Source organism: Ursus maritimus, unplaced genomic scaffold (assembly GCF_017311325.1).
Source record: "Ursus maritimus isolate PB19 unplaced genomic scaffold, ASM1731132v1 scaffold_12, whole genome shotgun sequence".
NCBI classification, from domain to species: Eukaryota; Metazoa; Chordata; class Mammalia; order Carnivora; family Ursidae; genus Ursus; species Ursus maritimus.
Genome location: NW_024423564.1, coordinates 6,869,195 through 6,894,429, shown reverse-complemented (window position 1 = coordinate 6,894,429; position 25,235 = coordinate 6,869,195). Strand labels below are relative to the sequence as shown.

Here is a 25,235-nt window from a genome sequence, read left to right as displayed (position 1 = left end):
ATCAGTGCCCAGAGACTTTATTCCAAGACTGGACTCTGACATTATAAAAATAGTCTACACAAATATAAAGGATTGAAAATCAAGAACTTACGTTTTTTTTTAAATTTCATCTTTAGATGTCTTTCACTATGAGGAAACCAATACTTTTTTTTTTCCCCCTTCATGAGGTTTTGATGACTGCCTTTACTTTTAAGATAAGGCTTCTTACAGGTTTTAAATCAGGGATAGCCAAAGGTAAAGCTGCAGGACACAGACCTTTTTATAAACAGCTTTTTGTTTAAATTCACTACAACTTTTAATAACATTAGTGATCCAGGAAAAACTACTTGGAGCTCAACTCTGAAAATTAACAAATACTGTCTGAAAAAGAAATTTAATGCGGGAACGAGTGGAAATCAGGGAACTTTCACCATTTCCATCATATATTTATGTAAGGTTTGAATATTGTATAGCAGTGGATAACATTTTCAAAAGCAGAAAAAAAATGTTAAAAGGTAAGAAAAAGGACATTAGGAAAAAATAAAGTTGGCTCATGTAGAACTACAAGATGAAAATTTGTAGGTTGAGATGTTAGTTTCACAATCTTGATGATGAGCAAAAACTATCCCCATTAGTAATAAAACATTTTTTCATAGATAAAACGAAAAAAATCAGAGAAAAATGAAGTTTCTAACAGCATGCTAGGGAGGGTCCTTAATTAGTAAAAGTGATTATGTCCTTAAGCTCACCTGTTTGGTATAAGGCTTTTAGAGAAGCAATATCAGATAGATCCTCAGATCTTGCTTGACATAACCAGCGATTATAACTAGAGAAATAAAGGACATAATTATTATAATAACCCCCTGTAAATTAAATTTACAAATGGAATCTGTTTCTATCTTTCCCTAAAGGATGAGATTTTATTATAATGTGCAAGGAGTTAAGGAGGTCATTATATTATGCAGAATCTCTACTAAAGTGTTATTGATAAAATAAACACAAATGAGTTTACTGAGTAACTGAGAAAGGAAGGTGTTCATACTAAATGATTTAAAAAGTCACTTTATGATCAAGTGAAGACTACTCATGTAAATGGCAAAGATACCAAGTACTCAAATTAACACTGTTTTCAAATACTATTATTTTCCCTTACTAAAAAGCATGCAAATAGAGAAATCCTAAAGCAAAAGCAGTTATCTAAAATAGATGTTCACTCATCCAACAACGATTTGGTATTGAGAATCCTACAGTGAACAGACATGGTCAGTGCTCTCAAGGAGTTTACTTTTCATAAGAAAAACACCTAGGTAAGTGTTGAATATGTTAATGTGGGACCACAAAGGAACTAGGTAATTTTATGTGGTAAGGCCAGGCTTATTTAATGATTGGTTAATCAAACCAGTTGCACTGATAACGCATACAGCAGATCCTAGGGACCGCAGCTTGGCTTTAGCTAAGAGGGCATTAAAACTGGAAGAGACAATAAAGATCTCAAAGAGGGTAAATGACCTGCAAAAGGTCAAGCTAATCTTAGTTACCAGCCAATTACTGGTAGAGCTGAATTTGAAGTTGTACTCAGATCTCCAGATTTCTGAAAAGGTCAGTATTTTTTCTACTATTTCATATTGCTTTCTTAAAATTCAAAGGGCCACTTATTTGCAAAGAAAGCTTTCAAGGCACTGAAATGCATGAAAAGGAACTTTGAAGCATCTAGGTCATACAGGGCAATATCCTATAACATAAGGAAAACTAAACCAGGAGAGGGAGATTTCGTTTCTAATCTTATTACTTTCTGTGCAACCATAGTAAATAAAGCTGTTTCACCTCTATGGACCTGTTTCCTCATCAGCCACGCAGTGTTTATGTAGAACACTTTTCAGCTATAAAGTACAATCACGCAGCTAAGGATATTTAACAGGAAGCCTATTACATTTGGATTATAATCAAATGATACACCTGCTAGTATCACAGAAATTGTTACTGCCTGTGAAAAAAACACCTGGTATCACACAGTTCCATAGTTTTCCTTTTTAAATTTAGAAGCTTGGGGTGCGTGGGTGGCTCAGTCTGTTAACAGTCCGACTCGTGATTTCAGCTCAAGTCATGACCTCAGGGTCATGAGATCAAGCCCCAAGTCGGGCTCTGCCCTGGATATGGAACCTACTTAAGATTCTCTCTCCCTCGCCCTTTGCACGCCCCCCCCCCTCTTAAAAAAAAGGGTGGGGGGAACTTGCCCACCTCTGTAAATTGAAAAGTCAAAGAGAAAACAGCTTTAAATTTTGGTTTAAGACACAATTTGCAAGTCAAGAAGACTTATGTTTACGGTAGTTCTCCTTATCGATATGCACTGTTCCATACTTTTACACGGAGTCACTTCCCTGGTTATTCACACTAAATCCCCAATTGTACTGTTTTCTAATTGTCTTATGATTAAGTCATCTTCACAACAAGACTGAATAGAATGAATCTTCAGTGTCTTACGAGCATCACAGGTCCTAGCACAAATCATGTAACAGGAATTCCATAAATGTGTTAATTTCTATACTCCATTCTTGTATTCATTAGCTCATTTTTCAAGGATATACTATGTACATGTAAGTGCCTGCATCATAGTAGGGACTCAAATCTTTGTTTAATGGAATAATAAACATGACCATTATTCAAGATATTTGGGGGGAGCATCTGAGAAAAGGTCCTTGGCTTCAAAGAGTTTAAAGCTGAACATATCAGATGGACACAAAAAGAATTAACTCTGTGGTAAGATGGAATGAAACAAGCAATCCAGCAGAGGTCTAAATATTCTATCAATATACTGAGAGGAGGACTAGCAGGGATAGGGCGGGGAATGCAGAGTGAGGGGGAGCGGAGTGGAGGCAAGGTCCAGACATGTAGAACTAACTGCTCTCCCTTCTCTACACCATAGAGATTAGCACAAGGCTTCACTCACTTACTGCCAGTGTTTACTTCTACTCTTAGACAACAAGACAGGGAATATATCTTATTTGTCTCTATATGTCCAGGCAATCTCTAGGGTTACTCCTGACATTAAGTAACAATGTGTTCAATGAACTCTGAAAAAAATTTTTTTCGAACTGGAATTCAGGTGCACAAAACAGAATTAACCTTGGTTCAAAGCACTCTCATCACCAGTACACACACCATTCTCTTTAAAAAACTGGTTATCTAGGGGCACCTGGGTGGCTCAGTCAGCTAAGCATTGGACTCTTGATTTCTACTCAGGTCATGATCTCAGGGTCAAGAGATCAAGTCCCTCATCAGGCTCTGCCCTCAGCAAGGAGTCTGCTTGAGATTCTCTCTCTCTCCTTCTCCCTCTGCCCCCCCCCCACCCCGCTCTTGGGTACACTCTCTCTCTTTAAAATAAATAAAAATATCTTCAAAATATTTAAAAACTGGTTATCTAGTTACTTTTAATGAAGTAATAAGTACTCTGAAACCTACTGCCCCAAACAAAAGCTAGCACCCTTGCAATAATCTACCTCTAATCATGTGGTCATTCCCCTTCAATTCTAGCCCCTGCCCCCATAACCAGTCTCTGGAATCGCCCATCCATCATTTTCTTGCTTTCCTTTTTATATCCTTTTGGTTCATCCGATGTATTCCCAAAAAGTTTTTTGGAAAAAATTTATTATGCTATATGTAATCTTTTGGGTCTCATTTGTTTAACTTACCAGACTTCTAAGATCCATCTGTATCATTGTGTGGCAATGTTGTTCATTCACTTTGACAACCATATGATGTATTTGTACCATATGAAAACTATAGTTTTTTTCATCCACTCTCTTACTGGTGGGTACTTGGACTGTTCCCAGGTTTTTGTTCCTGTGAGCAGTGCTATGATCAACTTATTGAACATGTTCCCTGGTATATGTGTGCATGATTTCTCTTGGGTAGATACATAGAAGTTGAACTGCTAGGTTATACTTATATTCAGTTTTAGGAGATAAAGACCAGACCTCTTTTCCAAAGTGCTGTACCCATTTATACTTCTACAAGCAATGAATACGAGATCCTGTGAATCCATGTGCTCCTCAACACTTAGTATCAGCAGATGTTTAACTTTTGCCAACTGGTTTTGAAATGTTATCTCATTTCTCTGGTCATTAATGATGCTAAGATCCTGTTCAATTTTAATGGACATGTTTCCCTCTTCTGTGAGATGCCTGTTCATATTGTTTGTTTTCCATAGGGCCATTAGCTCTTTTCTCACTTATTTGTAGGAATTCTGTATATATTCTTTTTTTTTTTTAAGATTTTATTTATTTACTTGACAGAGCGAGAGACAAGCAGCGAGAGAGCGAACACAAGCAGGGGGAGTGGGAGAGGAAGAAGCAGGCTCCCAGTGGAGGAGCCTGATGTGGGGCTCGATCCCAGGACTCTGGGATCACGCCCTGAGCTGAAGGCAGACGCTTAATGACTGAGCCACCCAGGCGCCCCCTTTGTATATTCTTGATAGTAATCATTTGCCAGTTTTGTTTACTGTGAATACTCCCATTCTATAACTTGTTTTTCACTTTCTTTAAGATTCATTGCCCCGCTTGCCAAAGTTCTTACTTTTAATATAGTCAGAGCTATTTTTTTTCTTTTAGTCAATGCTTTTTATATCTTGTTTAAGAAACCTGTCCTTTCTCCAAGGTATAAAAGATACTAGCCTACAACTTCTTCCATGGATTTTAATTAAAAAAAAATTAAGTCCTTAATCTATCTAAAATTGACTATGGTCCATGGTGTGAACTCTGAAATAGCACGAACTCTAAAATGTTTTTAACCTTGATCTGTGACTAACAACTTGAGAACCTAGAATAGATTTTGGTTGGCAAAAGCAACATCTATATGAGCATGTTCAAGGGAAGAAGTCTTATAGCTTACATGAGATTCTTAAAGGCTTTGATTCAAAAAAGGTTTAGCATCATTGCTGAGACACTGGTGCTGCTCCAGTTTCTAAGGACTGAGATGAACTCCAGGGCAGCAACTCAGGACTGCCATCTTCATCTGGTTTCTTCTTTATTCTTATTAAGTCTCCTCCATTCCCACTACAGATTATGTAAGTTTGATTTGGTTATCTAGTCAATCTTCTTTTATATTTTTTTTTTAAAGATTTTATTTATTTCTTTAACAGAGATAGAGACAGCCAGCGAGAGAGAGAACACAGCAGGGGGAGTGGGAGAGGAAGAAGCAGGCTCCTAGTGGAGGAGCCTCATGTGGGGCTCGATCCCGTAACGCCGGGATCACGCCCTGAGCTGAAGGCAGACGCTTAACCGCTGTGCCACCCAGGCGCCCCAGTCAATCTTCTTTTAAATAAGTATTTGGAAGGAGGGAATAAAAGCAAAAAAATGTTTTATCTCCTCAGCCAAAAGAGAAACAACGCTCCATTTCCCTCATCTGTTCAAAAAATGTTTTAAAATTGCCATTATTATCTCTTATATATCTCTAAACTGCACCTCATTTTTTGCTGTTGTTTCTGCATTTCATTTCAATAAAGATATGAAATCTTTTATTCCAATCCAACCACCAAAACAAAAGCTAAAAAAGGAAAACATCAACTCAAAATAGTTCCTTTTCTTAGAGCGTATTCCAAATAAACAGATTTCTATTACTTGCTGGATAAACTACAGTAATCACAGGTAAACAGTTTCACACACTACGGCAAAATGGCAGCAAAGGTAGCTACTACAGGGCTTGAAGACACAAATACTGAGTAGACAGGTTCTCAACAGGTTGCAATCAACTAAGGTTGTTTGCTGTCCTCACAAAGCTAACAAAAGGCAATTTCTTCCATTTAATCAAGCACTGTCCACATGCATAGCCACAGGTTGAATGAAAATTTACTCTAAAAACCGGGGATGTACTGTATGGTGACTAACATAATGTAATAAAAAATCATTAAAAAAAAAAAAGACTAATGACTAACCTATTTGTGTACAACCGATAGCCTGGGTTTTGGAATCAACAGAAATTTTTCCTGGCCTAAGGCAACTGCCCCACACTGGACTTAGTTAGGGCCCTTGTTATATACTTATTGCACCCTGTACTTTAACATACATTATTCATATAATGATGTGATACCACATTTCTCTCCTCTGCAAGACCCTAAGCTCCCTGAGGGCTGGGGTTGTATGTCTTTTGCATGTCACTTTATTATGTTTTCAGCATGACACTTGGTACGTTGGTAAGGGCTCAATAAATAATAATGAATGAGATAAATTTTATTGTGGGATATGACTTAAGAGTTGTAGGCAATTGGTCTTAAGCTGACCAAGGGACACTAGTGAAAAAATTACTGTAAAAATAATTTTAAGCGTTTTAAAAGTTCTATCTTTGAAAAAGAATACTGCCTCCTAATTTTTGTAAGTAAGCCAACTTCTTCCTTATGATATACTCAAATCAGTGTCACAGATGGATAGAAAACCTAGAAATATTAAAAAGAATTAGACAACATGCCTAATTTTTTCAGATGAATTACCACACAGAGATAATGATGTGGCAAGGCAATGCCATGAGAGCAATGATCTGACCCAATGCAGCCAATCTATGGGACTTTTAGTTTTGTTACTGATGGAATAACTGAAAGCTTTCAAAAAGATGTTGCTAACTAAAGACCTACTTCCTTAGAAATTAAAACAAAAATTATCATTTGCTCAACTTGATCAACTAACATAATTAACAGAAAACCAGACTCATTATATCTAAATAAAGCTAGAAAAAATAAGAGAAATAAATTTAAAAAATTTCCACAGCCTTCAATCTTAAACATTTAGCACATGGCAGAGTATGCAACAGATGACTCATAGCTCAGTTATATCATATAAACCCCTACAAGGAGCCATCAATTTTCAAACTTTTTGGTCTCCGGACCCTTTTATGTTTATGTCAATTATATCTATCAATATTTACCATATTAGAAATAAAAACACGAATTTTAGAAATAATTATTTGTAACTCTAAAAACAACAGAAAGTTTAATGTGAACATAAATACTTTTTATGATAAAATCTGTGTTTAGGGAGAAGAGTTAACACTCTTCAATGTTTTTCCAAATCTCCTTAAGTTCTGGTGGATTCTCACATCTGCTTCTGCATTTAATCTACTACAATGTCACATGGTAAGTAGCTTCTGGAAAACTCCACCAAACACTGTGAGAATCAGAAGGAAAAGGGTAAATATGTCTGAGTAGCATTATAAAACTAGTTTTGGTCTCATAGTCTCCTTGAAAGGGTCTCTGGTTCCTTCCACACTTTTGAGCTGCTATTCTGAAGTATTCTGCAGATAGCTATGAGACAACACCTCATCTTTAATCATCAGAGGCACTGGAGACTTATATGGGAAATCTGAAAACCTTTTGATTCAGACGTAGCTTATCACTCAAGAGAATTGTGTGAGAGACACCTAGCCTGTTTCTTGGTTCAGGCTTTGGGAGCTACAGGATGTGCTCTTCTGTCAGCCAGCAACTACCTGCTGACTACCTATGCACACAGCCTGACCACGTTCAGAACACACCCCTGACATCTGAAGGCCATGTGGCTCACTCATGAATTTCAAAACAGATGGACTACCTCATTTATCTGGGTATATTTCAGTACCTAGAATATTATCTTGTACAGAGTATATAGCCAATGTTTCCTGAACTGAATGGAAACTATCGACTGTGTAACCAATATGAATCTCAAGATCAAGGCCCTCTACCAATAAGGACAGTGCTTTCCATGTTGCATTCATATTCCTTCCTAGAACCTATCCCTTTGCTTAGGACTCCTTTCCAGAAAGGAATGAATAGATTTATTTTAATTCTGGCTTGAACTAGTCATTATTAAGTGAAACAAATTTCCTCATTAAAGAGAGAAAGAGACAAAGACAAGTCTCCAGGCTAAACACAAACTTCAAAATTTCCAGATTATCTATACCACTTATGAAGAAATGAAAAAGGTATGAGGGGTGTGTGTATGTGTAAGAAAGAGAAAGAGAGAGAGACTAGATTGGCTGATTTGAGAAAAGTGGTAACAGTGCAGTTCTTTGTATATGAATACAAAAAATCTCTAGTCCTTTGCCAACTTGTCTGAAGTTGGTTTGTGTAAGTGGGCTAATGAAGGTGGTAGAGAAGGGAGATATGCCACAACAGCCACTCTGGGCAAGCCAGTCTAGGGGATCACTTACCCCCTGTAAAGTAAAGGAGACAGACAAGATCAGTGATTTGGAGCACAAAAGAATCACCTAAGAAACTAGATTTCTGATCAGGAAGTTTGGTGTGGGGCATACACATTTTTAGCAAGCAGCTCTGGTAATTCCAATGCTTACAGACTGGGTACTCCACTTTGAATAACCATGTTAGATGATCACCAAAACTCCTTTCAACTATAAGGTACCACAGACCAGTGGTTCTCGAAGTGCGGTCCACAGTCCTGACACTTTTTCAGGGGGGTTGCAAGATCAAAACTGTTTTGAGTTTCACAATCATACTGAAACATCATTTGCCTTTTTCACTATTTGACATTTGCCCTGACAGTGCAAAAGCACTGTTAAGTAGACTACTGGTGCCTTAGAATGAATCGAGGTGGAGGAACCAGATCGCACTAGCAGTCATTGTGTTCTTCATTGCCAAAATTCTCACAGAAAAGAAAAAAAAAAAAAGAAAGAAAGAAAGAAAAAGAAAAAAGCCAGTTTTATTTAAAAATATATTTGATAAGGAGGTAAAAATTATTAATTTTATTAAATCAACCCCTGGAACACATCTTTTTAAGATTAACGTATCATAAAATGGGAAGAACACATAAAGTACTTCTGCATACCAAAGTATGAGGTTGTCTTGAAGAAAGGCACTGTATGACTTGTAAGCTAAACTCACTGCTTTTTTTTCATGGAACACTGTTTCTCTTCAAATAATGACTGGCAGACGAACTGTGGTTATTCAACATGAGTATCTGGCAGATGTTTTCTCAAAACTGAATAAAGTGACCCTGTCATTTCAAGAAAAACAGCCAATGGCATCTCTTGCCAGTGATAAAATTTGACCTTTAAAATATACATATATATATATATTTGTACATATATATATATATATGTATATTTTGGAAAATCTGTATCCATCCCCAGAAGCTTACAGTTCCTAATACTTAAAGACTTTTCTCTTGAGATCAGTGGCAATATTAACAAATGTATTTTTTTGATATTGTGTAATGAAATGTATCAATATTTAGGAGATCTGAATAATTCACTGAATCAGTATTTTCCAAAAGACAATGCATCATGTTATAAATTCATGCTGTAAATTCCTATTGTAAAATTCATTCAAAGAGCAGGATAAACATTTTAATATAATAGAACATAAAAATTCATGGATATGCTTTGAGATTCCATATTACACCTGAACTTTAAGGAACTACCACTTATCGAGTTATGTTGTAATATCAAAGAATATCATAAGTTATTTGAAAAGGCTATTAACATACTCTTCCCCTTTCCAATTATATATGTGAGTGAGGTTAGATTTTCTTTATATACTTCACCCAAGATAACTTATTCCAACACTTTGAATGATGGTATGAGAATCCAGCTGTCTTCTATTAAGCCATTTAAACATTTGCAAAAATGTAAAACAGTGCCGTATCTTCTCACACATTTTTTAAAACAGTTATTTATCAAAAAAACCATGATGGGTTCTTTTTAAATAAATTAATAAATAATTTCTCATATGATTAATATTGGTAGGTACAAACCATGTAAACAAAAGCTCTCTGGAGTTCTCAACAATTTTTAAGAATACAAAGGGAATCTGAGACCAAATCATTTGAGAACCACTGCCTTCAACTAAAAAAAGGTACCCAGACCTAGCAGTGCATGAATCACAATGTGAAAAAGTTTCAAAATATATACAGATGCCAAAGTCCCAGTCATGTGAGGGAGAGCCCCCTCATGTATTTAAGAAAAATGTTTGCCAGATGATTCTTACACATGCCAAGTTTAGAAACCACTGAAACTATCATTTGATTGTGACTGCCTTTGGAAAAGCTATTCATTGCTGTCCCCTAGTGGTAAATTTGCTTTCATTTCTAAAAATAAAATCAGAATAAAATGAAGACCAGAAACTCACCCAGACACAACATTCTAATTCTGTAAGGAACTCCAGAGGTCATCCAGTGCACTGTCAGTTTATGGATGGAGACTTAAAACAACCACACATCACTGCAATATACTGTGATAAATGCTATGCTATGCTTTGGTTAAGTACAGGGCATGAAAAAAAAAATACAGGAGGAGGCATCTATTCCAGACTTTTCTTCCATCTATTCTGGCATATCTCCAGGGAGATAAATTTCCAGAGGCAATTACTTTGAAGCTGAAACCCAGAGAATGGGCAGGAATTAAAGGATGAGGGTAATCCAGTCAAAAGGGATGGCAAGCACCAAAGCTAAAAGGTAAAACAGACCATGATTTGCTCAGTACTGAGGAGAATAGCAGTGACCAATTTTAAGAGCTTGCTAAATACCAAGTGCTCACATCACAACAACCCTATGAGATGCTAACCTATCAATCAACCCTGTAAGGTAAAGCTGATATGAACTGTTTAAAGTTTATCATTTTTCTTTCCTTTAAAAGCTTTTGAAAAGCAGGTAGCTTTCCAAGAACTGTTAATCCTTGGAAAAACTTACTCAGAAATACATAAGCTGCTTTCCTTTATTCTTTAAAAAGGACTTATTCAAAATTGCTTTAGGAAACACCATAAGATACCTAGGAATAAACCTAACCAAAGAGGCAAAGGATCTGTACTCTGAAAACTATAGAACACTCATGAAAGAAATTGAGGAAGACACAAAGAAACGGAAAAACATTCTATGCTCATGGATTGGAAGAACAAATACTATTAAAATGTCTATGCTACCCAGAGCAATCTATACATTCAATGCAATCCTTATCAAAATACCTTCAACACTTTTCATAGAGCTGAAACAAATAATCCTAAAATTTGTATGGAACCAGAAAAGACCCCAAATAGAGGAATGTTGGAAAAGAAAACCAAAGCTGGTGGCATCACAATGCCAGACTTGAAGCTCTATTACAAAGCTGTAATCATCAAGACAGTATGTTACCGGCACAAAAACAGACACATAGATCAGTGGAATAGAATAGAAAACAGAGAACCCAGAAACGGACCCTCTATGGTCAACTAAACTTTGACAAAGCAGGAAAGAATATCCAATGGAAAAAGACAGTCTCTTCAACAAACGGTGTTGGGAAAATTGGACAGCCACATGCAGAAGAATGAAACTGGACCACTGTCTTACATCATACACAAAAACATGCTCAAATGGATGAAATGTGAGACAGGAATCCACCAAAATCCTAGAGGAGAACACAGGCAGCAAACTCCCTGACCCCGGCTGCAGCGACTTCTTGCTAGACACATCTCCAAGGGCAAGGGAAAAAGCAAAAATTAATTATTGGGACTTCATCAAGATAAAAAGCTTTTGCATAGCGGAGGAAACAGTCCACAAAACCAAAAGACAACCTACAAAGTGGGAGAAGATATTTGCAAATGTCTTATCAGATAAAGGGCTAGTATTCAACATCTATAAAGAACTTATCAAATTCAACACCCAAAGAACAAATAATCCAATCAAGACATGGGCAGAAGACACGAACAGACATTTCGCCAAAGAAGACATTCAAATGGCCAACAGACCCATGAAAAAAAATGCTCAACATCATTTGGCATCAGGGAAATACAAATCAAAAACCACAATGAGATACCACCTCAGACTAGTCAGAATGGCTAAAAGGAACAAGTCAGGAAACAACAGATGTTGATGAGGATGCGGAGAAAGGGGAACCCTCTTACACTGTTGGTGGGAATGCAAGCTGGTGCAGCCACTCTGGAAAACAGTAGCTACCTCAAAAAGTTGAAAATAGAGCTACCCTATGACCCAGCAATTGCACTACTAGGTATTTACCCCAAAGATACAAATGTAGTGATCCAAAGGGGCACCTGCACCCCAATGTTTATAGCAGCAATGTTTACAATAGCCAAACTATGGAAAGAACCCAGATGTCCATTGACAGATGAATGGATAAAGAAAATGTGGTATATTTATACAATGGAATATTACTCAGTTATCCAAAAAAAAAAAAAAAAAAAAATCTTGGGGCACCTTGGTGGCTCAGGCAGTTAAGCATCTGCCTTTACCTCAGGTCATGATCCCAGGGTCCTGGGATCGAGCCCCACATTGGGCTCCCTGCTCAGTGGGGAGCCTGCTTCTCCCTTTCCTGTTCTCCCTGCTCGTGCTCTCTGTCAAATAAATAAAATCTTAAAAAAAAAAAAAAAAAAAAAACAACTTGCCATTTGCAACAATGTGGATGGAAGTAGGTATAATGCTAAGCAAAATAAGTGAATCAGAAAAAGACAATTATCATAATTATGATTTCACTCAAATGTGGAATTTAAGAAACAGAACAGAGGAGTACAGGGGAAGAGAGGGAAAAATAAGACAAAATCAGAGAGGGAGACAAACCATAAGAGACTCTTAATCATAGGAAACAAAGTGAGAGTTGCTGGAGGGCAGAAGGGGGAGATGGGGTAACAGTGTGATGGACGTTAAGGAGGGCACAGGATATAATGAGCACTGGGTATTATATAAAACTGATGAATCACTGACCTCTACCTCTGAAACTAATATACTATATGTTAATTAATTGAATTTAAATTAAAAAAGAAAAAAGAAAACACCAGAAAGAAATGGAATGGCTTTATAAGGTCCTTGGGATAAATCTGAGAAACAAAGTGCTTTTAAATTTAACAAAACTGAAGATTATGCTTTAATTACAAATACAGTAAAGTAAAAACTTTGTAACTCTGCCTTTCCCTTTCCCTGTTTCTACCTTTAGAACCTAACTTCACCCAGAAGCACTAAAATTACAGCAGGAAGATTAGGAGCTCTGAAATCAGGTGTGCATCTGAATACTGGCTTCACCACATATTAACTGTAACCACTGATAAAATTAATTATGAATTTCTGCATCTACAAAATGGGGATGGTATCTTCCTCACTGGATTGTCATGAAGAATAGATGAGAATACATTATATGTAGATCATTTAGCAGATGTAGGCTCCTTGCTTATTTCTCATGTCCTTCTAGGTCTATCAGTCCAAAGGGATTTTGCCTTACTTTCTTTGATGCTGCTTCTGCAGGGCTGCCTCTGATAACTGTCCCTGAAGGATCAGTCTTCTTTGCTTGTCAATATCTCCTTCCATTCGAGCAAAAGCATGAGAGCCGATGAAAGAGAGGTCAACTCCCAAGCCTTCAGCCTCCTCTTCTTGGTTGTCTGTAACAAAAATACTATCAACAGAGAGCTTATAGCAGAACTTGACAGTAAATGCTACAGACTGTGAATGCTGCAATAGGGATGACTGTGACATAATCAAAAAACTGGGGTTGAGGGTATTTTTTTGAGAATCAAACTGAAATCACATTTAGGCATCTGAAGAACTGATATAACACAAGAAACCACCTGTCCCCGTGTGACAGAAGTTTTAGGAATACATGAAATCAAATCAAGGTGACCTGGGTGTAACCTTAGGAAGGAAAGAGCAGAATGTAATGATAAGTCAAAAGACAGAATTAATTACACTGTATGTAGGTTTAAAGAAGGGCTACAGCACTGCACCTAACAAAAGAGAAATATGAAGAACACATGTTTGGGGTCATTTATCCAGAATTACGTAAGGAGGGAGCACATGATAAATTGACACAAGAACTGGGAGTCTCTTATTGAGGAAGACATAAAAAGATGGAAAGATATTCCATGCTCAGGGATCGGAAGAATTAACATAGTTAAAATGTCCATGCAACCCAGGGCAATCTACACTTTCAATGCTATCTCGATCAAAATACCGAGGACATTTTTCAAAGAACTGGAACAAACAGTCCTTAAATTTGTATGGAAACAGAAAAGGCCCCGAATCGCCAAGGAACTGTTGAAAAGGAAAAACAAAGCTGGGGGCATCACAATGCCGGATTTCGAGCTGTACTACAAAGCTGTGATCACAAAGACAGCATGGTACTGGCACAAAAACAGACACATAGACCAATGGAACAGAATAGAGAGCCCAGAAATGGACCCTCGGCTCTTTGGCCAACTAATATTTGACAAAGCAGGAAAAAACATCTGGTGGGAAAAAGACAGTCTCTTCAATAAATGGTGCTGGGAAAATTGGACAGCTACATGCAAGAGAATGAAACTTGACCACTATCTCACACCGTACACAAAAATAAACTCCAAATGGATGAAAGACCTCGAGGTGAGACAGGAATCCATCAAAATTCTAGAGGAGAACATAGGCAACAACCTCTACGACATCGGCCAAAGCAACCTTTTTCATGACACATCCCCAAAGGCAAGAGAAACAAAAGATAAAATGAATTTATGGGACTTCATCAAGATTAAAAGTTTCTGCACATCCAAGGAAACAGTCAGAAAAACTAAGAGGCAGCCCACGGAATGGGAGAATATATTTGCAAATGACACTACAGATAAAGGACTGGTATCCAAGATCTACAAAGAACTTCTCAAACTCAATACACGAGAAACAAATAAACAAATCAAAAAATGGGCAGAAGATATGAACAGACACTTTTCCAATGAAGACATACAAATGGCTAACAGACACATGAAAAAATGTTCAAAATCATTAGCCATCAAGGAAATTCAAATCAAAACCACACTGAGATACCACCTTACGCCAGTTAGAATGGCAAAAATAGACAAGGCAAGAAACAACAATTGTTGGAGAGGATGTGGAGAAAGGGGATCCCTCCTACATTGTTGGTGGGAATGCAAGTTGGTACAGCCACTCTGGAAAACAGTGTGGAGGTCCCTTAAAAAGTTAAAAATTGAGCTACCCTATGATCCAGCCATTGCACTACTGGGTGTTTACCCCAAAGATACAGACGTAGTGAAGAGAAGGGCCATATGCACCCCAATGTTCATAGCAGCAATGTCCACAATAACTAAATTGTGGAAGGAGCCGAGATGCCCTTCAACAGATGACTGGATTAAGAAGTTGTGGTCCATATATACAATGCAATATTACTCAGCTATCAGAAAGAACGAGTTCTCAACATTTGCTACAACATGGACGGCACTGGAGGAGATAATGCTAAGTGAAATAAGTCAAGCAGAGAAGACAACTATCATATGATTTCTCTCATCTATGGAACATAAGAACTAGGATGATCGGTAGGGGAAGAAAGGGATAAAGAAAGGGGGGGTAATCAGAAGGGGGAATGAAACATGAGAGACTATGGACTATGAGAAACAAACTGAGGACTTCAGAGGGGAGGGGGGTGGGGGAATGGGATAGACCGGTGATGGGTAGTAAGGAGGGCACGTACTGCATGGTGCACTGGGTGTTATACACAACTAATGAATCATCGAGCCTTACATCGGAAACCGGGGATGTACTGTATGGTGACTAACATAATATAATAAAAAATCATTTAAAAAAAAAAAAAAAAAAAAAAGAACTGGGAGTCTCTTTGTCAGAAAACTCTCAATGGCAAATGGCTGGACCAGGAGTGCAGGGTAGGATCCACATTCACTAAGATATGTTTTTATTCTAATTTAGCATCCTGGTTTTCTACACTGGTCATGCCTATGTAATTATCTGACCCATAAGAGTTCTAGTTTCACTACAAATTAATAAATCAACTTTCTAATTTATCCAGATGATCATTTTATGTTTGGTTAGAAGTCAGTACTTTGGGAATGGGTCATCTTTTAGTGTGTTCCCCACTGCCTTACTAGCTTTGTTAAAAAACATTTTTTTTTTTAATTTAAAGAGAGAAAAACAAATGCCTTGGACCATGGGGAGCTTCCCATGGCAATGCCACTACTTGAAACCCAGTCAGGTGGGCCATCCACCGGGGACTTCCTCACATCTACTTCACTGCTCCTCAAACTGTGATAGGCCAACGGCTGAGAAGAGTCTGCTTTTATGAAAAAGTACCCATGAACAAGTCAAGTAAAGCTGATTTTACATCTATTTTAGCAGACTGAACATTCTAATTGAAAATATTTATGAATACTAGGGCTTACATCTATGAGGTAATTAAGCAATCTTTGAAAATGGCAGACACAAGGAACTCTTTGGCTAATTAGTTAGCCTAATCTGCTGCCCAGCATTATGATCTCCAATTGGGTTGGCAATTGTTACACCTTGTCATACAAAATGCATTTATGCATTTAGGAAACACTGTATTCTACAGTGGTGGTCATGATCATGAGGATTTCCGAAAAACTCTGGGCATACCGTAAAGTACACGGGTAGCCCTCCAGCAAAGCTTGGTTCAGACATTTCCACTTACAATTCCCTCCATTTGATTTAATGCTGTGTACTGGTAATAAAAAGCAGATGAACAGCCTTCAACAGATTTTAATTTGATGCTCATTTAAAAGTGTTCACAGTAGGAATCTCATAGATTCATAAGCTGCTGAATTTTCAGATCGAGTTCTGACACTGAAGCTTGTGAGGCAAGTCTCCACACAAGGGAGTAATGACCTTAACCATGTGCCCATAAAGATCAATATAAGCTGTCATATTGCACAGATTCAGAAAAGCTCCCACCCTACCATGCTCTACCATTGCTTCAATCTACATAAGAATATAACCTAAAGAAACAAAACAAGTGGTAATGGTATTCTTGTTTTAGTATTTAATGTTAGGTCTGGCTTCTGGATGGTATTGTTAAAGCTGCTGAAAATTTTAGATGATTATGTACTTGATTACTGTCTCAACAGGGTCCTGCATACAATCATAGACTTCACAAGCGTGCAAATGTTGTTATATCCACCTCTGGATCTCTACTGCCTAACAGATTTGATGTTGTGTGTGTGTGTGTGTGTGTGTGTGTGTGTGTGTGTGTGTGTGTGTGAATACATATATTTTAACTTAAAAGACTAAACGTTAACAAGAATAAGACTCTAAAAACATCTAAGTTGGTCTTGAACTTAATGTCACACCCACAGAGAGCTCCCCGAAGGTAGACTGTGTTTTATCGGACCCTGATAAAAGAGGGAAATTAAGAAAAGCAGAACTCACCCTCCGGGGCACCAGGTTTTTCACTTATTCTAATCTGTCGTTCAGGTACCACAGGCTCCCCTTCTGCATTTCCAATATCTGCAGGTAGGTATGGCAATGATCGATATTCCTCCTTCAGTGACCTTGGGAAGTACAGAGGTAGCAGCTTTTGGTAAGTAGCCTGTGTCAGAAAAGCAAGACATTCTGTGAAAAATAATGAAGTAATGAAGCACGCGAGCTTAGTGCTGTTCCTGACACTGTGAAGACAGCTTCCATCAAGAATAAAAACCTTACTACTTCTTCTTTTTTTTCAAGTTAGTCACCATACAGTAAAGTTTTTTTGATGTAAAGTTTTTGATGTAAAGTTCCATGATTCATTACTTGCGTATAACACCCAGTGCACCGTGCAATACGTGCCCTCCTTACTACACATCACCTTACTACTTCTAAGCTCAGCTAGATGCTATCTGGGACCCTCAAGCAGTTCTTATGTTAAAGGTCAGGATATTGTCAGGTGGTCAAGTTAAAAGTGACCCCCATCCTGGCAACATCAGGTCACCAAAGCTGGAATGCATAAGTCCTGCTGCTCCTGTCCTATTGTCAATTGCCCCTCCCTTGGAATATCTTACTTATTTTTTACGATGATTTCAAGTTTATCACCTCCCATGGGAAGCTTTCCTAACCCTGTTCAGGCTGGAGTTATGTGTTCCTATCCATTCCATACCTCCATTAATGCACTTATCATAATTATCCTAACTTATCTGAATTGTCTGTCCCTACCAACAGACAATGGATTCTTTGAGGACAACGACCCTCATTAGTTGACTGGTATATTCCCAGAATCTAGTGTAATAAACCTGGATGCTATAGACACTCAATAAAAGACCACTGAATGAATAGGTAAACAAGAAGAGATAGCAAACAAGCGTATGTGCCTCATTTTAGCAATTTCAAAGGTATTTATATATCATGTATACAGCTATTAATACCATGAATGGATATTTCACATGTGTTAACTCATTCATCACTAAACTCCCGTGATATAAGTATTATTAATACTCCTTTTTTATCAAAGCACAGAGAGGTTAAATAACTTGCCCAAGGACACAAAAATGCAAAATAATACAAGCTAAACTGGACAGAGCATCCTAAAACTAAATAAAATTTAAAAAGGGTTAAAAAAAAAAGAACTAGTTTTCTAAAATGGCTCTAAATTAAATTGAAACATACTAAACCTAACTACACACAACACAACAAAACAAAACATAAACCTCACAACTTAATCAATGCTAGTCACTAGGCTAGGCTGTCATGTTTCTAGGTAAGGTAGACCCAAAGCTTTTCCAGCACAGCAATTTTCCAGTTACACTGCCCAGAAACCCAGTACTTGGATTATAAGGTGATGTCTCGAGATGTTTTAAGAGCTAATACAGGGAGCAAATCAGAACAACTCCACCTTAGTAAGATTTCACTAAGTGAAAACAGTTTAGCAGTAAAAACATGATCAAAATGCTCCTTCTTGACTTGTTTGTAGTCTCTAATATGTGTTCTTTTCAACAAAAGATGGTATGCCCCAATGCCAAATACACACACAGGTATCTGCTGGCAATTCAGTAATGATGAGACAAAGGCAAACAAATAAAAATAAGATTTAAACAATGCAACGTAATTAGCAAAATACCTCTTCTAGTTCAGAGACAGCAAATACTACTTTTTCAATGGTCTCCCCGTGAATTTCTAGAAATCTCCTTACAGTGCCTAAGGAAAGAAATAGAAGAAATTATTCAATAAATAAGAAAACTCTTCAACGTTTTATTTTTATAATGGATCACTCCTCATTTCAGTCAGTTCTCTGCTCAATGACACCTCATCAGTGAAGCCTGCCCAGAGTACCATATTAAAAAATCCTTCTCTGATTTGCTTTCCTCCAGACCAAATATTATAGACATTTTGTGGAGTTTCTTGTTTTTTTTTAAGATTTATTTATTTGAGAGAGACAGACCGCCAGCGAGAGAGAGAACTCAAGCAGGGGGAGTGGGAGAGGAAGAAGCAGGCTCCCAGCGGTGGAGCCTGATGAGGGACTCGGCCCCGGAACGCCAGGATCATGCCCTGAGCCGAAGGCAGACGCTTAAAGACTGCACCACCCAGGCGCCCCATCTTGTTAATTTTATATCTTCTTTGCCCTCCCTGCCCCATCCGCTAGAACCAAAGTACCTCAACAGCAAGAGCTTTATTTTATTTACTGCTTTATTGCCAGCTTCTAGAACAGTGCCTGGCCATAGAAGATGCTGATTCCAGACAATTCTTCCTTATCCAGTATATTTTTATTCCCTGGGGCCTCTCTCTCTGACCATCTATTTAGTTACAGTATTCAATGACCTACCCAGCATTGCATCCCTGTCAAAATCCCATCGACCAAAGGTGAATTATTTTTTTAATTTCTGTGTTATCCTGATTCTTCCCTATCAATATCCTATCAGTGAAACCTAATGGCCTTTTCTCAGTGCTTACCTCACTAGAGATTTCTCTAGCTTTAGTTTTACGTGCCCATGCCCTAACTTTTAAAAATATTGTCCCCCGTGGTTCTGCCTTCCACATTTATTTTCTTGATATATATATCAAGAAATATATATATATATGTGTATATATATATGCATATATAAAAAAATGTATATTCTCTTTAGCTCACCGATTTGCTGGCTTAGCACCAATGTAAATACTGACATTCTCAAATATTTATATTCTGTTTTCTAAATAAAAGAGCTGAATTTCCTACTGCCTACTGGGCATATCTGCACAGATAACCCAGAGACCTCAAACTCCGGAGGTCCAAAACTGACCTCCATCTTTCCCCCCAAAATCTGTTCCTCTACCTATGTTCTTTATCACATAGCAACATCAAATCACTCATCCAAGCTCAAATCCTGAATTTTTTAACACTTTTTTCACCTCTTCCTCCACCCTGAATTTTCAATGGGTTATCATGTCCTTTAAATTCTACTGCTATTTCTAACATCCATTCTGTCTCTCTTTCAGTTGTTCTCAGGATCTTAATGCTCATGAAGCCTTCAGCAATAAGCTTTTAATTGTTTTCTTGTTTCTCTCTTTTCCAGGTCTATATATTCACTGTTGCCTAAGTTACCTTCCTTCCCTTGTCACCTTCCTTACTAAATAATTCTGAGGCTCTGCACTGCTTGGAGGTTAGGATCTAAGTCCGCAGCATGGTTTGCCACAACTGGACCTCAACTCTCCACCCCTCCAACCCTGCCCTTTGGTCCTATTTCCCATTATTCCTCCCACAGACCTTACTTTCAGCAAACTGGCTTCTTCGCTGTACTCAGAACATTCCACTTAACTTTTATGCTACCCTGCCTCTGCTTGCATGGTTACCTTTGACTACAATATCATTCATTCACCATGATCTTCTATTAGTGAACTCCTACTCATTTTTCAAGACCAAGTCCAAGGCCATCTGGTTTGTACAGAACTCCACCCTTCCTTGTGTTCTTCCTATAACCTGAACGGCCCTCCATTTGTGAACTTCTCATTGCATTTTACAGCTAGACTGTGAGCTTTCTGAAGCCCAAGTATATCTTACATTAATATCTTACAATTAATATTACCAGAACCTAGCACATCTTAAGATATGGCAAACAACTGTTCAAAAATAATTAGTAGCTAAAGTAACATTTTATGGGTCTGGTTATCTACATATTGCCTACCTTGTTTACTACTGTATCTCGAGAATCTAACAGCGCAGACCCATTTGTTGAATGACTAAATTATTTAGAATTCTCCCTCTGTTAGGTGACAAATTTTTCATTTCTCTCTCTATTCTGCTTTAACGATTTTCTAAAACTGAATTTTCAGAAAGGGATTTTCTCTATTTTGACACCAAGGTTTTTTCTTTTTTTTTAAGATTTTATTTAGAGAGAGAGAGTGTGTGTGTGCACGTGCGAGCAGGGGGAGGAACAAAGAGGGACAAGAAGACTCTGCACTGAGTGCAGAGCCCAAAGTGGAGCCCGATGCCACGACCCTGAGCTGAAACCAAGAGTCATTTGCTTAAGGGACTGAGCCATCCAGGCGCCCTGACACCAAGTTTTAATTAATGTTCAAATATAGTGGTTTCCCAGCACATAACTGTAGGATTCCCACTGGAAGACAAAATACAATACCAGATAGTAACCAAACTGAATTCCCTCAGAATTCATTAAGAAAATTAATTCTGCAAAAAGGAGAAAAGAAAGAGTGAAGTCATGGCTATAAGACTTTAGTACCAACTGCCAATCCAAACACTTTCTTTCAGAGTTTCATCTGTGCACTATTTGCAACCAACCAGGATGTCATATACCAAACTTTTAGTGAAAACCCTTTAACTGGGGAGAAGGACATGTGGGGGCTTTAAAATTCCCAACATGGAACCACAATAAGAACAAACAGTGCCATCTTTTTTCTCACCACTGTATTCTCTTCTATATAGCACAGGGCTTTCCACACAATCACTCAGAATTTTGCTGAATTAATAGATAACCTGATAAATTTATTTCAATGCAGAGGTCTCTTTAGGCTTCTAATGGAGAACTGAACTGTACATGAACCAAGAAAAAAAAGACAGTCTTGATACATCTATCAAGAGAATATTACTTAGGTTTCAAATGAAATAAATTTTGGTAATAGTTTAATAACTAGGAAAGAGTCTGGTACTAAGGATTTAGAGTTACATTTATTAGATTTGTTCTTGGCCCATATATGGTGCAAAAGTATACAAGCCATTGATTTCCCAAATGCTCAGAAAGTATGTGAGTAAAGGCCACAACTGTTTACATATGTGTATTTTTTTTTAATAAGATGCTACCGTTTTGCTATTATATTTAAGGTGCAATAAGTCAAACAGGCCTTATAAAATATAAGTTGACATGTCTATCTTTACATTTTCCATTTCATTTGTGCTAATTCAATTCTTAGAAATTGCTTCATCAAATATGGCCACTGTTGATTTTCACCTGCTCTTACTACAATTACTGCTCAAAGTTGACACCTCTAGAGTAAATTGAGTGATTTATCAAGTGATTTAGCTGGGGCCACAGAGCTGGTAAGACTGGTAGAACTGAGATCAAAAACCAGTCTTCTGGACTCCTTTTTCAGAGCCTTTTCTATAAAATGTTGCTGCCTCTTTAAATTCTGACCTATATAATTACTTTAATAAGAAACAGAGACATAAAAAAAGACTTAGCTCAATGTAAATGATGGTGGGGCAAGGACTAAGGAATCAGAGAATGTTGAGACCTGACAAGAGCTCTGCCAGGAAGAATTATACAAAGGCAGGAACTTCGCTTTGGTAAGGCACCATTCAGAATACATGCAGAGTGGTGATAACATAGTAGTTTCCTACTGAACTAGCTCTAACCTCAAGCATAACTGGATTGTCTAGTATAACACACAAGTTACTAGACTTGGGAGTCAGGAGTCTGCATAACCTTGAGAACATGATAAATTTCTGAGCCTCTTTATTTGTAAAATGGACACCTAAAACACAGAGCTATTGAGGAAACAAAATGGAACTTGTTTATGCCTTTTTAAAATACGTATTTCTTAAGCAAGTATCATATGTAAAGCATTCTTGACATATGGAAGCACTGGAAATGCAAAGATGAAAAGATTTCTACTCCTCAAGAAGCTCAGTCTAATATATATATAAAGCATAACTACAAAATATATAAATTTACTATAAATCCCTTGAGCAGTAAGATCTTAAGTCTTAAAAGTAGCTAATTATTAAGTAAGATTATTTATGTCCTCGCCCTAAATTCTAGGCTATAAAATAACAGGCTAATAATAATTTTATACATTGGAATATCTTTGTTAATTTTTTGGTGGATATAAGACTTTCAGCTCCTCCTCTTTAAATTCTAGAGATAGAAAGCGTTCTTAAAGATCATCTGGTGTAGTTTTCCTCCTCAATGAGGAATATCTGCAACAGATGTTCATTTAGCTTCTGCATGAACATTCCCAGTGATAGGAAGTTCACTTAAAATACCCTTCCATTGCAGAAAGTCCTATCTCAAGTGGGACCAAGTCTCCTTCCTTGTGACATAGCCTTAGACCTGCCTTCTACCGTTGGAGGTCTTTACAGTCCTTACAAGAATCTATGAGCTTCTTGAAATTGCACACAAATTCCCTCTAGATGTACATTCCTCTGGGGAAAGGGTGCACAGCTTTCTTCCATCAGATGCTCAATGTAATTTACGATGGCTCCCAAAATGGTTCAGAACCACTGCTCTAAAAATATAGCACAGAATAAGTTCACAATGAGACTCCTTTAGATACTCAAAGATGAGAACCATATATGCTTAAACTATGCATGGTCTTCTTTAGGAGAACTACCACTAATGTTCCAAACTGTTTGCTCTCCAGTTTGTCAGTGTCTCATTAGACAGGACACCCAGAGCTACATACAAATATCTAGATGTGGTCTGAACCTACATATAATACAGTGAAATCATGGTTTCTCTCGAGCTAAACATTCTATTTTTATATCACATATATGACATTCTGTCTCATTATGATTGAGCCCAGTCTTTTTTAAACCTCAACGAAAGGATTTATACTCAAATAGCATCTGTGAAAGCTGCTGTTTCAACTGCAATGTGCTATATAAATATTATATTATGAAACCTGTTTTGACTTCATTGTAACAGCCTGTTATGATTATTCTGAATATTGATTCCAAAACCCAATTCGTTGGCCATACTTCTTGGCTTGGTATCAATTTCCAATTTAATAGGCAAGTCTGTAAGACTTTTTGGAGAAAAGCAGAGAAAACGTCAACCTGAGAAATTAAATTGAGCTCAGCAACTTATCAATACAAAGTTCCCTCCAGGATGTCATGATCTGTTCATCAAGAGATCATTGGCTATAACTACTCAATTTATGTACAGCATCCCAATCCTACTTACAAAGTGCTCAGTCAACATATGCACAGAATCTCCAATGTTACTTACGAAGTGCTATGTGTGTTGCATCCTCTAAAGGATAACCTCGTTTTGCAGAATTGATGACACAGAATCCCACAGAAGACATTGATTGCTCTCTGCGATCAAACAGAAAACACAAACCACCAACATTCATAATACATACATATGTAATTAATTTAAAAATGCAACGCAGATCATAACAGTTAATCCAGTTAACTTTTTAATAATTATATCAATATTATACCATTTGGGGGAAATTTACTCCAAGTAAAGACTGAATAAAATGGGAACAGGTTAAATTCTTTAGTCACCTAAATCCACTCCTTTTATCCTGCTAAGTGTGTGAAGATAGTTAATTTTATCTTCAGAGTCCTCTTATATGATTTAAATCCCTCAAAATTGACTTTCACAGCTAGGTTTCATTCTGAAACTGGGGCCTTTAACAATGTATGGTATGCCGCTTCCAGGAAGTGAATAAGCCGTACTTGGCCAGCTGAAGCACGTTTCTGTAGCAGCTGTACAGGGAACTCTCAGCAGCTGTGCGATAGCGGCTCTTGTATTTAGGTCCCACTGTGTGAATGATGAACCGGGCAGCTAGATTAAATCCTTTTGTCAATTTTGCTTCACCTGTCCGGCAACCTGGGAACAATGGAGCATACATAAGTCATGGAGGTGTTAGAAAAAAAAGAAAAAGTCAACAAAACAAGGCATAAAACAGAAAAGTAGTAAGAATTTTGAGAAATTTCAATTAAAAATATGGGTTGAACACAATCATTTATCTCTGTTCCCAAAATGACAGTGAAGCAATACAATAGGTATAAAAAACAGAGACAAAGAGAATGGGAAAGGACATGAAGCAGATAGGCATCATCAAAATTCTGGAAGGCAGAAAGTCAGTGGCCTAGAAATAACTGATTTAGCAAGCAGAGAAACCTAACTGCTCGTAGAAATGGGGTCACCAAAACGAAGCAAGCTGGTTGTACTGAAAGGCAGTGTTGGATTCAAGATAGACTGCTTTGATTCAAATCTTAAGTCTACCACCTTCCTGCTGTGCTACCTGGGCGGGTGCTTGGCCTCTCCATGCCTCAATTTCCTATTTAATGGGAATACTACTAGTACTTAGTTCATGCAAATGAGTTAATGAGTTAATACATGCAAAGCACATACATGCATTATCTATTATTCTTGTTGTTGTTGT

General features: G+C 37.5%; 1 protein-coding gene across 2 annotated transcripts in view; it reads right to left on the bottom strand.

Moving 5' to 3' along the window:
- The window catches only part of GDAP2 (ganglioside induced differentiation associated protein 2), a 69,771-nt gene that overhangs the window by 26,519 nt on the left and 18,017 nt on the right, over positions 1 to 25,235 (bottom strand). For both annotated transcript variants that reach the window (XM_040626855.1, XM_008710372.2), the window contains 6 exons: positions 24,523 to 24,676; positions 24,065 to 24,153; positions 18,745 to 18,821; positions 17,085 to 17,244; positions 13,153 to 13,309; positions 729 to 805 (listed from right to left, as the gene is read on the bottom strand). In XM_040626855.1, coding sequence (XP_040482789.1) covers positions 729 to 805; positions 13,153 to 13,309; positions 17,085 to 17,244; positions 18,745 to 18,821; positions 24,065 to 24,153; positions 24,523 to 24,676 — 714 coding nt within the window. The remainder of the gene's footprint in view (positions 1 to 728; positions 806 to 13,152; positions 13,310 to 17,084; positions 17,245 to 18,744; positions 18,822 to 24,064; positions 24,154 to 24,522; positions 24,677 to 25,235) is intronic.